Source organism: Carassius gibelio, chromosome A5, assembly GCF_023724105.1.
Source record: "Carassius gibelio isolate Cgi1373 ecotype wild population from Czech Republic chromosome A5, carGib1.2-hapl.c, whole genome shotgun sequence".
In the NCBI taxonomy this organism is placed as follows: Eukaryota; Metazoa; Chordata; class Actinopteri; order Cypriniformes; family Cyprinidae; genus Carassius; species Carassius gibelio.
The window spans coordinates 38,357,833-38,371,420 of record NC_068375.1 but is presented as its reverse complement, the minus strand read 5'-3'; the positions used below and the strand labels follow the sequence as shown (position 1 = coordinate 38,371,420).

The window sequence follows — 13,588 nt, the reverse complement described above, 5'->3', positions numbered from 1 at the left end:
AACACAAAGTGGTAGTGCTGTAATCCCCAAAGATTACTGTTATAAACATGAGCCACATCCAAAAGGCAAAGGGGGAGGTGTTGCTTCAATTTATAACAATGTTTTCAGGATTTCTCAGAGGGCAGGCTTTAAGTATAACTTGTTCGAAGTAATGCATATAACATTATCCAGAGAAACAAGTGTTAATGATAAATCCCCTTTGATATTTATTTTGGCTACTGTATACAGGCCACTAGGGCACCATACAAACTGTATTAAAGTGTTTGCTGATTTTACTTCCGAATTAGTGCTGGCTGCTCTCTTCTTCTGTCTCAACTGTTTCTTCTCAACTATCATCAGTCAGCAGTGAGTAAACCTTACATCATGTGCAATACAGCACTCGATTCAATAACAGTCCAGTAAATGCAACATCTTCCCACAAACGTCTTGTTCACAGTGAAAGATGTGTCACAAACTGACAAAGAGTTTGATGAATAATTTAAGTTCTGCAGTGTCAGCGCTGACGGTGCAGCTGAATGATGCAGGTCTGGAAATCTTTCAATTGCATCACATTAATATTATTATCTGTGGATTTTTAAACTGCAATGCTTCTTCCCTCCCAGTTAACAAGCAGGACCAGAAACAGAGTCAAACAGAAAGATCACTGGACAGTCTGAAGACATCAGTAGAGTCTGATCAACAAAACAAACAACGTGACTTCGGTAAAAGCATTATTATAAGCTACTGAGATATTCATAGAAGCAGAAGTAAATAAAAATAACTGCACAAGAATAATAAAAAAGTCATAATTGCATTATGCACTTCTATAATTGTTCCAACTAGGGAAAAAATCACTATAAACTCCTATTCGCACAGTAACCTTGCTGATTCTGTCTAATTTATGGCTCTGTGTTAAAGAGTCTCTGTCGAGCTCACTGAGGGACCTGAAGTAAAAGCATTATTATAAGCTATTCATCGAAGCATAAGTAAATTAAATAAATCTGCAAAAGAATAATAGAATGTCATTATTGTTTTATGCACTTCTATAATTGCTCCATCTGGGGAAACATTCTGTCTAATTTACGTCTCTGTGTTAAAGAGTCTCTGTCGAGCTCACTGAGGGACCTGAAGAGTTCAGTTTCAGATCTCTCTTCTTCTGTCTCAACTGTTTCTTCTCAACTATCATCAGTCCACAGTGAGTAAACCTTACATCACGTGCAATACAGCACTCGATTCAATAACTCTACACTCAGGGAGTGAACACGGGAACAGGTACAGGAACACACCGGGGAGAACAACGATCTGACAACATGAAACACAGGTTACTGAACTTATAAAGGGAACAAACAATTTAAACCAGCTGGCGCTGCTGATCATCGCTGATCAGTGACCACGCCCACAGACACACACACAAACAACAGCACGCTAGACGAGAGAGAGAGAGTGAATTCATGAACCGTGACAGTACCCCCACCCCTAAGAACGCCTCCTGTCGTTCCCTGATGGACTTACCTGACAATTGTAATCATCGATCAGAGAGTGATCAAGAATGTCTCTAGCAGGAACCCAACTTCTCTCCTCTGGACCGTAACCCTCCCAGTCAACCAGGTACTGGAATCCGCGTCCCCTCCTTCTCGAGTCCAGAATACGATTAACCAAATAAGTAGGTTCCCCATCTACGAGACGCAGCAGGGGAGGAACCGGGACAGGCGGATTAATGGGTGCCCAAAACACGGGTTTAATTTTAGATACATGGAAGGCGGGATGAATTCTCCTGTACGTAGGAGGAAGTTTGAGGCGGACTGCCACTGGACTAATGATCTTGGTGACAGGAAAAGGGTCAATGAATTTGGGAGCAAGTTTATTAGACACGGAGCGGAGAGGAATGTTCTTAGTAGAAAGCCACACTTTTTGACCAACGACGTATACGGGAGGCTTTGACCGGTGGCGATCGGCCTTGGCCTTGGTGCGCGCCCCCACTTGGAGAAGAGTCTCACGGGCTCTAGTGCAAGTGTGGTGACACCTCTGGACAAAGGCGTGAGCAGAGGGGACCGCGACTTCGGTTTCCGTACTGGCAAAAACTGGTGGCTGGTAACCTAAACTACATTCAAACAGAGTAAGGCCCGTGGATGACACTGGTAATGAATTGTGGGCGTACTTCACCATAGAAAGTTGTTGACTCAAAGAGGAAGGATTCTTCGAAACCAAACATCACAACACTCTCTACAGATCTTGGTTGGCCCTTTCAGTTTGACCATTGCTTTGGGGATGAAACCCCGAAGAGAGACTAACAGACGCCCCCAATAATCTACAATAATTATTGCCAAAATTTGGACACAAATTGTGGACCCCTGTCGGAAACCACGTCCATCGGGAGGCCATGTAAACGAAAGACGTGATCTACGACAGCAACCGATGTTTCCTTGGCTGACGGTAATTTGGGCAAGGCGATAAAATGAGCCGCCTTCAAAAAACCGGTCCACAACCGTCAAAACGACAGTCTTGCCCTGGGAGGGCGGTAATAAAATCTAGTGCAATGTGGGACCAGGGTCTCGAAGGGACTGACAGCGGTTGGAGTAACCCATCAGGGGGTCGGTTGGAAGTCTTACCAGTGGCACAAACCGAACAAGCCAAAACAAAACTGTGGATTTCACGAGCCATTAAAGGCCACCAGAATCATTGCTTAACCAAAAAACTGGTGCGATTTACTCCTGGATGACACGCTATACTGGAGCAATGACTCCACTGAATGACTTCAGACCGATACTCCTCAGGCACGAAAAAACCGGTTCGGTGGGCAATCGGGCGAAGGCGTTACCCCTTCTAAGGCCTTCATGACCTTCGATTCGACCTCCCATCTGAGAGTGGAGACCACTAATGTCTCGGGTAAAATACACTCGGGAGTGGATGGGTGTTCGGAATGGTCAAAAATACGAGATAAAGAATCGGGTTTGATGTTCTTGGAACCTGGGCGGTATGAAAGAGAAAAGTCAAAACGCCCGAAAAAAAGTGCCCACCGAGCCTGCCTAGAGTTGAGTCTTTTAGTGGTCCTAATATATTCTAGGTTCTTGTGATCAGTCCAAACGATAAAAGGTACCCCTGACCCTTCTAACCAGTGACGCCATTCCTCCAGTGCTAACTTGACTGCCAACAACTCTCTGTTACCAATGTAATAATTACATTTGGCAGGTGATAAGCGATGAGAAAAAATGCGCAAGGGTGAGTCTTATCATCTGTGGCAGATTGTTGGAAAAGAACTGCTCCTACCCTCACCTCTGATGCGTCGACCTCCACCACGAACTGACGTGATGGATCAGGGGCAACGAGGATGGGAGCCGAAACGAAGCGGCTCTTAAGTTTGGCAAATACAGCTTCCGCTGTATCAGACCACCTGAACGTCGGGGGGAGGTCAAGGCAGTCAGAGGAGCGACTAGTTGGCTGAAGTTACGAATAAAACGTCGATAAAAATTGGCGAATCCCAGAAACCTCTGTAGGGCCTTACGGGAATCTGGACTTGGCCGATCTATCACAGCCTTAACCTTGTCAGGATCCATACGCACTCCCTCAGACGAGACGATGTACCCTAGAAAGGGGACGGACTGTGCATGAAAAACGCATTTCTCCGCCTTGACAAAAAGCCCATTCTCTAGCAACCTCTGAAGCACTCATCTGACGTGCTGAACGTGTTCCTGGAAAGAAGAGGAAAAGATCAATATGTCATCCAGGTAAACATATATGAATTTATCAACCATATCTCTCAGCACGTCATTGACGAGTGCTTGGAAGACCGCGGGCGAGTTGGATAGCCCGAAGGGCATAACCAAGTATTCAAAGTGCCCCCTGGGGGTATTAAATGCGGTCTTCCATTCATCTCCCTTCCTTATGCGAACCAAATGATAAGCCTTACGTAAATCCAATTTTGTGAAGATGGATGCTCCCTGTAATCGTTTGAAAGCTGAAGACATCAACGGCAAAGGATAAGTATTCTATACCATGATATGTTGTTCAAACCTCAATAATCAATGCACGGTCGCAGAGACCATTCCTTCTTCCCCACATAAAAGAACCCCACCCCCGCTGGAGATGAGGAAGGTCTAATGAATTTGGATGCTAGAGAATCAGAAATATATTTCTCCATAGCCTCCCTCTCTGGAACAGAAAGTGAATATAACAGACACAGGTACAGATGAACACGCAGACACTAGACATGACTCATGACACGTATTACTCCACATGGATACAGAATTGTGCCCCCAATCGACTCTAGGATTGTGCTTGAGTGAACCAAGGATGACCAAGTTTGATAGGTGCCAGGGGTGAGTTCATGAGGAAGAATGTTATAGTCTCGGTGTGGTTGCCGGACGTGATGAGCCAGAGTAATGGGTTCTGTGGCATGTGAAATGCTGGGAAGCTGTTGTCCATTATTAGCATTGACAGATATCTTGTACATGAGGGGGGTGGTAGGAATGTGAAGATGGTGAGCCAGTTCTAAATCCATAAAGTTACCTTCTGCCCCCGAATCCAGTAAGGCCTGGGTGTCGTGTGTGTTGGTTGCCCACCTTAGTATTACCGGAAGGAGAGTAGATGATGATGGTGAGGATGAGGTCTTCTCGGTGGAGATCCCACCCGATAGTAGCCTCATAGTTACTACCGGGCTTGATCTTTTAACGGGCACGAGTGGATGAAGTGGCCCGCCCTCCCGCAGTAAAGGCACAGTCCTTGGGATCTCCACCGTTCTCTCTCCTCCCGGGAAAGCCGAGCTCTACCCACCTGCATGGGCTCAGGGTCGTAAAGGGGACTGACCGTATCCAGGTTCTCAGAGCGTCTGGTCTCCGTGCCACAAAACGGATGGTCTTGTTGGAAACGGCTCATTCTGCTCAGCTGAGCATCCACTCGAAGTGCTAACTCGATCAGTCCATTGAGACTAGTGGGAAGGTCCAGCATATAAATTTCTCTCTGAATACGGTCAGCCAACCCATGCAGGAATCTGTCCCACTGCGCCTCCTCATTCCATCAGCACTCTGCAGCCAGGGTGCGGAACTGGATGGAATATTCCGACACCGAACCGTGACCTTGGCGGAGATCGGCGAGTAGTCTGGCCGCCTCCCTACCCGCCACCGCCCGATTGAAAACCCTCTACATTTCCTCAGAGAGTGCCTGGAACGAGGCGCAGCATGGGTTTTGATTCTCCCACGCCGCCGTTCCCCAGAGAGCCGCCCTGCTGGATAGTAGCGTCAGCACAAACGCCACTTTGGATCGTTCCTGATTAAACGTCTGAGGCTGTAATGCAAAGTGCATAGAACATCGGGTCAGAAAAGCTCTGCAAAACTCTGGTTCACCTGAATATGCTTCTGGCGTCGGCAGTCTCGGTTCTCGCCGCGGGGCAGAGGGGGCAGAGATGGCGGTGTGGGTGGCGCAGTGGAAACTCTTAGCTGTTGTATCTGTTGGGTGAGCTCGGACACCTGCGTCACAAGCGCTTGGACTGCCCTTCCTGTGAGAGAGATGTTCTCCTCTTGGGTGTCCATTCGAGCGATGCTTCGAGCCACAAACTCATCCCACGTGGTAGCGCCTGCTACATCCATGATGGGTCAGATCGTTCTGTTACGTAAAACAGAAAAAGCATGTAAATGCAAAGCATAGTTTATTATATTTCAGCACAAAGATCATAAATGATGAAGTAGCACAGCAGCACAAGCGGGCGGACACAAGGCAGGGTGGAATGGTAACGCAGGGACTTCGGTGGACAACGGATGGTGGTGCTCAGTCCAGTGATGATCCCTCGAATGAATCCCAGTGAGTGAATAATCCTTGTGACGGTGCTCGGTGATCCAGTGCTGAGTGAAGATTGAGGGAAGAACGACGTCAACACGGGGACTCCAGCTGACTAATACAGACATGGGAACAGGTACAGGCACACACCGGGGAGAACAACGATCTGACAACATGAAACACAGGTTATATAGTGAACTTATAAAGGCAACAAACAATTGAAACCAGCTGGCGCTGCTGATCATTGTTCATTCGACATCTAAATGCATCTGTCATAACTCTTCTTTTTTCACAGTGCAACAGCAGGATGTGAAAAGCTTGATGAATAGTTTGAATGTTACAGTATCAGCACTGACATCTACACTAAATAATGCAGGTGTGGAAATATTTTCATATTTTCACACTGTTCATATTATCTCTGTATTAAAGGACATAATTTGTTTAACTGCATCCTTTGTTTTCTCCCAGTTAAAAAGCAGGAACAGAAACAGAGGGAAACAGAAAGATCCCTGGACAGTTTGAAGTCTTCTGTACAATCTGATCAACAAAACAAACAGCGTGGCTTGGGTGAGACAAAAACATCAAACCACACAGCTAATATTTACAGAAGCATGAATACATAAATGTTTGTATGTTATTATAGACCTTTACGATAAAAGTTTACAATAAGGTTCCATTAGTTACTGTTTTTTAATGCATTAGTCAATACGTTTGATACAGCATCTTTGTTAACATGATTTAATAAAATATATATTTCCATTTGTTTGTTCGTGTTAGCTCTGGTTCCTTAATATTAAAAGATGCAACTTTTGATATTAATAATGCATTAATAAATGTTGACATTAACATTAGGATGAATACCTGTTTTGTGTATTTTTAATTGTTAAATTAACTGCATTGCCTACAAGCCTGTCTCATGCAGTAAATCACATTTACGGCTTTTGTCTCGTGTTAAAGAGTCTCTGAAGAGCTCATTGAGGGACCTGAAGAGTTCATTGTCAGATCTCACTTCTTCTTTCGCATCGATTTCCTCAAAACAACAAACCTCTGGTGAGTGAAAACCATAGAAACTTAGTAGATGGGAAAAGGAGAGTAAAGGAAACACTGGAAATGAAACCAAAACAGACCATCATCCTGACATGAACTCAACATTGCAATATTACTGCAATTGAATATGAAGACATGATTTCAGAAATATATCACTGTCAGCATGCAGAGATTTTAGAGTTAAGGTTGAAATGATTTTCACATTGAATTAATTGGATTGAAATCCCCGAGCACTGACTGACTGATGTGTTTTCTTCTTGTGTTCGATCAGAGGAAAGAGTCATGAACGCTCTGAAGGAGCTGATGAATAAAATAAGTGCCAAAACAGCAGGTATTTAGCACTAATTTACATGGTTACATGTGATTTCACTTAAAATTAAGTATAAGTATAATCAAAACTAAAAAGTGCATATTCTCTCCTTTCTTTCGTCCCTCTCACATTTGGCATGCCTTCTCTGTCTCTGACACAGACGTCTCTGTGGCCGTCTGTAAATCTGGCTGGATCTTGTACAAAAGCAGCTGTTTCTTGTTCTCTAGTAATCAACTCACCTGGTCAGAGGCACGAGATTACTGCAAAGCTCAGAATGCATTACTCCTGAAAATACAAGACGACGATGAGGAGTGGGTGTGTAATATCCATACATAATATAATATTTGGTGTTCATATTTTTCGCATTTTCTTATTTCTTTTTTTTTTTCCTACTAGGACTTTCTGAAAAAACATACCATACCCACAAGCTACTGGGTGGGTTTAACTGATCAGACCACAGGACGGTGGCGATGGGCGGATGGAACTCGTTACATCATGAATGAAGAGTGAGCTGATTTATTATAAACAATCATGCATTATTCACAACAACTTACATTTCTGAGCAAACATACACTATAATAATAATTTACCTTTCGATAATATCTAGCAGTATTAATGATTTTGACAGAAGTCTCTCATGTTTACTGAGCGAGTATGCATGTATTTGATCAAAAATATTGAATAATATTATTATTACAATTAAAATGAACGGTTTTCTATCCTAACTAGGGCTGGTCCGAATACTATTTTTGGAGTTTCGAAGCTTCAGTAATAATCAACACCGAATATTCAGAGGGAGGAGGCTGATCATATTCTTCTCTCTAACACCATGTCTACACCGGACTCGAGAGGCGCGGCGCGGCACGACATAATACAGTAGTACATATTATGCTGTATACACTGGATGCGGTGCATGCAGCTGACCAATTTCTGACAGTACAGTGCTGCTGCATTCTATTTATGACGTACTGACAGAAATTTCTAATGATTTTAGACAGTCGCTTTGTTGCGTCCAGTGTAAACAGACTTTAGCTATTGGGGCGCAGGGCGACATAACTGTCTCATGTACGCATTTTTATTATGTCGATAACTGTACATCCAATCGACTTCATGCATGGGCGGGTGTGTTGCTGCAGACCCAAAGGTAGTGCAGTGTCAAATTTTGGTGCAATATGCACACGCGACACGTTCCGAATAAATAAACTTTTAATAAACTACAGAACTATGGAAGACCAAAAGGGTCAAAAACACATGAATTTTAACAGGTCAACAACGCGTTAAATACCCGTATTTCACAAGTAAACAACATGTTGTTTATGCGTGAAAAAATCAGCACGTCAATACGTGAATTTATAGTGTTAAATACGTGTTAAATATATGTGAAGTACACATTAAAAATCAGTTTGAACAGGTCAGTGTCATTGGCTGCGAGGACAAAACCACTTCTGTGAGCTTAGGGGGGGTGTACCATTCATAGACAGGCAACCACCATTTAACATGTTATAGATCAGCTTATACAGCCTAATTATTGTCTTTTTTAAAAACTCTTCACCACTCATGCCTTTTCATAAATAAACACAGTGGATATTCTAGCTTCAATAGTGATCAAACTTAAAGGGTTAACAACTAAGTAACTAATCTGTTTCATGGTTGGTAACTGTAAAATTATTACTGGAACATTATTAATTAGTTACACTACTAGTTGCAAAAGTAATATTATTACAATATCTAAATTACTAGTAACTAGATACTGGCCATAACCGTAAAATTACATAAATAAGGTAATTTTAAGGTGTATCTGTTTAGGAATAGGATTGTTGTCCCATTCTTGTCTAATACAGGATTCTAGTTGCTCAACTGTCTTAGGTCTTCTTTATCGCATCTTTCTCTTTATGATACACCAAATGTTTTCTATGGCTGAAAGATCTGGACTGCAGGCTGGTCATTTCGGTACCCGGATCCTTCTTCTATGCAGCTATGATGTTGTAATTGATGCAGTATTTGGTCTGGCATTGTCATGTTGGAAAATGCAAGGTCTTCCCTGAAAGAGACGGCATCTGGATGGCAGCATATGTTGTTCTAGAACTTGGATATACCTTTCAGCATTGATGGTGCCTTTTTGGTGTAAGCTGCCCATGCCACACACACTCATGCAACCCCATACCATCAGAGATGCAGGCTTCTGAACTGAGCGCTGATAACTACTTGGGTTTTCCTTGATTGATCTGACCACGGAACAGTTTTCCACTTTGCCACAGTCCATTTTAAATGAGCCTTGGTCCAGAGAAAATGCGCTACTGGATTATGTTTAGATATGGCTTCTTCTTTTTTACCTCTAGAGATTTAGCCAGCAACGGCGAATGGCACGGTTGATTGTGTTCACTGACAATGTTTTCTGGAAGTATTCCTGAGCCCATGTTGTGATTTCCATTACAGTAGCATTCCTGTATGTGATGCAGTGCCATCACTGCCATTCAGGGCTTGACCCTTACGCATAGAGATTGTTCCAGTTTCGCTGAATCTTTGGATGATATTACGCACTGTATATGATGATAACTTCAAACTCTTTGCAATTTTTCTCTGAGAAACTCCTTTCTGATATTGCTCCACTATTTTTTGCTTCAGCTTTGGGGGAACTGGTGATCCTCTGCCCATCTTGACTTCTGAGAGACACTGCCACTCTGAGAGGCTCTTTTTATACCCAATCAACCTAATAATTTATCTAATAAGTTGCAAATTGGTCCTCCAGCTGTTCTTTATATGTACATTTAACTTTTCTGGCCTCTTATTGCTACCTGTCCCAACTTTTTTGGAATGTGTAGCTCTCACTAAATCCAAAATGAGCCAGTACTTGGCATGACATTTCAAAATGTCTTACTTTCAACATTTTATATGTTATTTATATTCTATTGTGAATATATTATAATGTTTATGAGATTTGTAAATTATACCATTCCTTTTTTCCTCACAATTTGTACAGTGTCCCAACTTTTTTGGAATCGGGTTTGTATAAAGTATCCAAAAGTTGCAGTATTTCAGGCCATTTTGTTTAGCTCTTAACTAACTAAATTTTAATCAACTAACTAAACTTTAAGTAACTAACTAAACTAACAAAATTTTAAGTAAGCCCAGTTTTATGAAAAATTTGATTAAAATAAAATTGCCTCGGTTTTGTCCACTCATGCCTTTTTGTAAATAAACTTTAGGAGACATTCTAGCTTTAAAAGGAATCAAATTTAAGTTAGCATCAGAGCATAAAAGGGTTAGTTCACCCAGATAGGAAAATTATGTCATTAATAACTTACCCTCGTGTTGTTACAAATCCGTGAGATCTCTGTTTATCTTTGAAACACAGTTTAAGATATTTTTTATTTAGTCTGAGAGCTCTCAGTCCCTCCATTGAAGCTGTGTGTACGGTATACTGTCATGTCCAGAAAGTAAGAAAAACATAATCAAAGAAGTCCATGTGACATCAGAGGGTCAGTTAGAATTTTTTGAAGCATCGAAAATACATTTTGCTCCAAAATAGCAAAAACTACGACTTTATTCAGCATTATCTTATTTTCCATGTCTGTTGTGAGAGATATTTCAAAACAAAGCAGTCTGGATATCTGGTTAGTGAACGAATCGTTCGATGTAACCGGATCTTTTTGAACCAATTCACCAAATCAAACTGAATCATTTAAACGGTTCGCGTCTCCAATAAGCATTAATCCACAAATGACTTAAGCTGTTAACTTTTTTATGTAGCTGACACTCCCTCTAGTGGTGCCGAAGCCCGGGAGAAGGAGGGACGCGCTGCTGAAGATCCCTCGCCGCTGTGGTGAATCCGCGGTGTCATCGAGCAGGTGAGGAAGTGTGCCGCCATGGACGCTCGAGGCGGTGGACTGGAGGGAGTTGCCAGGGACGGGCAAGCTCGCTTCCGGCTGCCCGGGATGTGGAGGGGTGGCTACCGTCCGTGAGGGAGCGAGTGAGTTGGCGCCGTTCGCCAGGGGGCGGAGCCTGCTGCCATTCCCCGGAACGGGGAGGAGCAGGGAACGTGGGACTCCTGCCGGCTGCCCAAAACCGTAGGAGCCGTCGCCGTCCACCGGGCGGCAGAGGAGTGACGTGCCGTCCACCGAGGGCCGTCCAGTTCCACCGCCACGCACCGCGGAGGAGATCACCCAGCTGGTGGATGGCCGAGCAGCAGTGCGTCTGGGAACCGGAATTTTATATTTTTTCCTGTCTACCCTCACTCCTCCTTCCATCTCCTTTTCTCTCACCTCGTCTGTCCTACCCCTAGGTTCCCGCAGGTCCCGGTGAGCGTAGAGCACAGTCTTGGGAGTACCCCCCGGCCTGCGAGGGGCGATGGGGGTATGTGACGAGTGGGGGGGGCCGAGGGACGTGGGAACGAGCGAGGCCGGTGGAGTGATTGGGAAGTGAGTGACACCTGCTCGACCCACCGGTCTCAAATCCCACAGAGGAGATGGAAGGATATAATACTGGAGCAACGAAGGATGAGTGAAGGACGAGAGAGGAACAGGCCTGGGCTTTATTTTATGTTTGGTTTTTATTTGTGTGCATTAGTTGTCCGTGAGGGGCTGATGCACTGTTTTGTGTTTATTTTTGTAATTACGGTTTCATTTTGATTGTCTGCCGGTTCCTGCCTCCTTCTTCCCGATGATTATGGAGTTTATATTATTACAGTTTTATTAAATTTTTTTGGTCGCCGTATTCACAAGTTTTTTCCAATTAAAAAAAAGAAACCGGACCTACACTGCCTTTGTCTTGTCCTCTCTCAATTTAAAGGGCTCCCACACAACTGAGGTTTTCTGCATTTTTGTCTCCTCTTCCAGATGAACTAAAATCGAATGTCAACCCATCGAACGAATTATTGAATATTCTGGTCCAGCCCTAATCATAACATACTATAAAATGTAGTTTATTCCTGTGAACAAAGTTGAATTTTCAGTATCATTACTCCAGTTTTCAGTGTCAAGTCATCTTTAGAAACCATTCTTATATGCTGATTTGCTGCTTAAGAATTATTTCTGATTATTATTATTATCAATGCTGAAACAGCTGTGCTGCAAAATATTTTTATGGAAGCAGTTACCCCAAAATTTTAGGGTAGCTTAAAAATAGTAATACTAATACTTTTATTCAGCAAGGATGCATTAAACTGATCAGAATTGACAGTGGTGACATTTATAAAGTTACAAAAGATTTCTGAAAGATCATTTGACAATGAAGACTGCAGTAATGATGCTGAAAATTCAGCTTTGATCACAGGAATATTTTAGCTTTACAAAATATTCAAACAGTTATTTGAAATAATAATGTTTCACAATGTTGCTCTTTTTTACTGTATTTTTGATGGTGAGCAGATAAGACTTCTTTCAGAAACAAAAATCTAAATTATCCCAAAGATATGACCACAGGCGTATTTATTCCTCCACGAGGTTATTTACAAATTTTGGCATTAAGATGGAGCTACATTTACATGTTTAACATAAAGCATAACATAAAGCAAATTTTAGATGCGATGTCAGAAAGATGCTCTATATGCATGTAGAAGTAATACATGTATTAACATTTATATGCGTTGTTTCAGGCACTGGAGTCCTGGGCAGCCGGATGACTGGAGAGACCATGGTATGGGAGAGGGAGGAGAGGACTGTGGGGAGATAACATACACTGGGAAACTAAATGACAACCACTGCTCTGTCAAAATGAGATTTATTTGCAGAGTGCAAATCTGAAATTCAAAATGTCTGTGATGAAGAGTGGTCAAAATGACCAGGAAGATCAGATCTCTTTTAAAGTGGTTTGTTGCATCACACGGTGTAGGACTGTTCGAAACCTCTCTTGCTTTTTCTTGTGTTAACTTCAACTTTTTAATAGAAATAAAAATATTTCACAAGTAGTTGGCTGCTTTCTGTCTGTTCCTGTAGGGCCGAATCTCAGGAAACCTGATAGTAACTTTAATATAGTAATATAGAATTAATTTACATTTTAAATAGGTTTTAATTTTAGTAAATTTGTATACGTCCATTTAATTTTTATTTTAGTTTTAGTCCTTTTAGTACTAAAACTTGAATTTGAAACTTTTAACAAATGTTTGAAATTACATTTGACATTTATTTTATTTCTGTAAGGTAATAGATTTGGTTGCGAATAATCATTAAGTCAAATGCAGTAAACAGTATCAATATAAGCTTATACATATATATTGTTTAGTGAATTAGTTTAGATTTTTCACTATATAGTAAATTAATTCTTATTGCTTTGTCTCTTTTTTGTAATTTTGTTTGTATTCAATCAGATTTTTGTCAGTTTAGATTTCTTTGTTATTTTTGTTATTTTTAGTTTTAGCTTCATTAATTTAGTATATTAGATTCTAAGATTATAATTAAATAAAAAATTAGATTAAATCTAAATAAAATTGTTGTAGTGATGTGTATGATGTTTGAATATGCAAAACTATAATTTATAACAAGCTGA

General features: G+C 41.9%; 1 protein-coding gene across 1 annotated transcript; it reads left to right on the top strand.

Moving 5' to 3' along the window:
- Nucleotides 1–442: 442 nt before the first annotated feature.
- On the top strand, nucleotides 443–12,998 carry LOC128014891 (asialoglycoprotein receptor 1-like). The gene is made up of 10 exons (XM_052598583.1): nucleotides 443–524; nucleotides 603–701; nucleotides 1,079–1,174; nucleotides 6,044–6,124; nucleotides 6,217–6,315; nucleotides 6,706–6,798; nucleotides 7,067–7,126; nucleotides 7,266–7,420; nucleotides 7,502–7,611; nucleotides 12,699–12,998. The coding sequence occupies exons 1-10, from the start codon at nucleotides 443–445 to the stop codon at nucleotides 12,844–12,846; spliced, it is 1,023 nt and encodes a 340-aa protein (XP_052454543.1). The 3' UTR covers nucleotides 12,847–12,998.
- Nucleotides 12,999–13,588: the final 590 nt, after the last annotated feature.

Bases quoted from the DNA above. Each gene is read 5' to 3' on its own strand.
- LOC128014891 (XM_052598583.1), top strand. From the start codon at position 443: ATGTGTCACAAACTGACAAAGAGTTTGATGAATAATTTAAGTTCTGCA. The intron at 702-1,078 runs GTAAAAGCATTA...TCTGTGTTAAAG, and splicing joins AAACAAACAACGTGACTTCG to AGTCTCTGTCGAGCTCACTG. The intron at 6,799-7,066 runs GTGAGTGAAAAC...GTGTTCGATCAG, and splicing joins CTCAAAACAACAAACCTCTG to AGGAAAGAGTCATGAACGCT.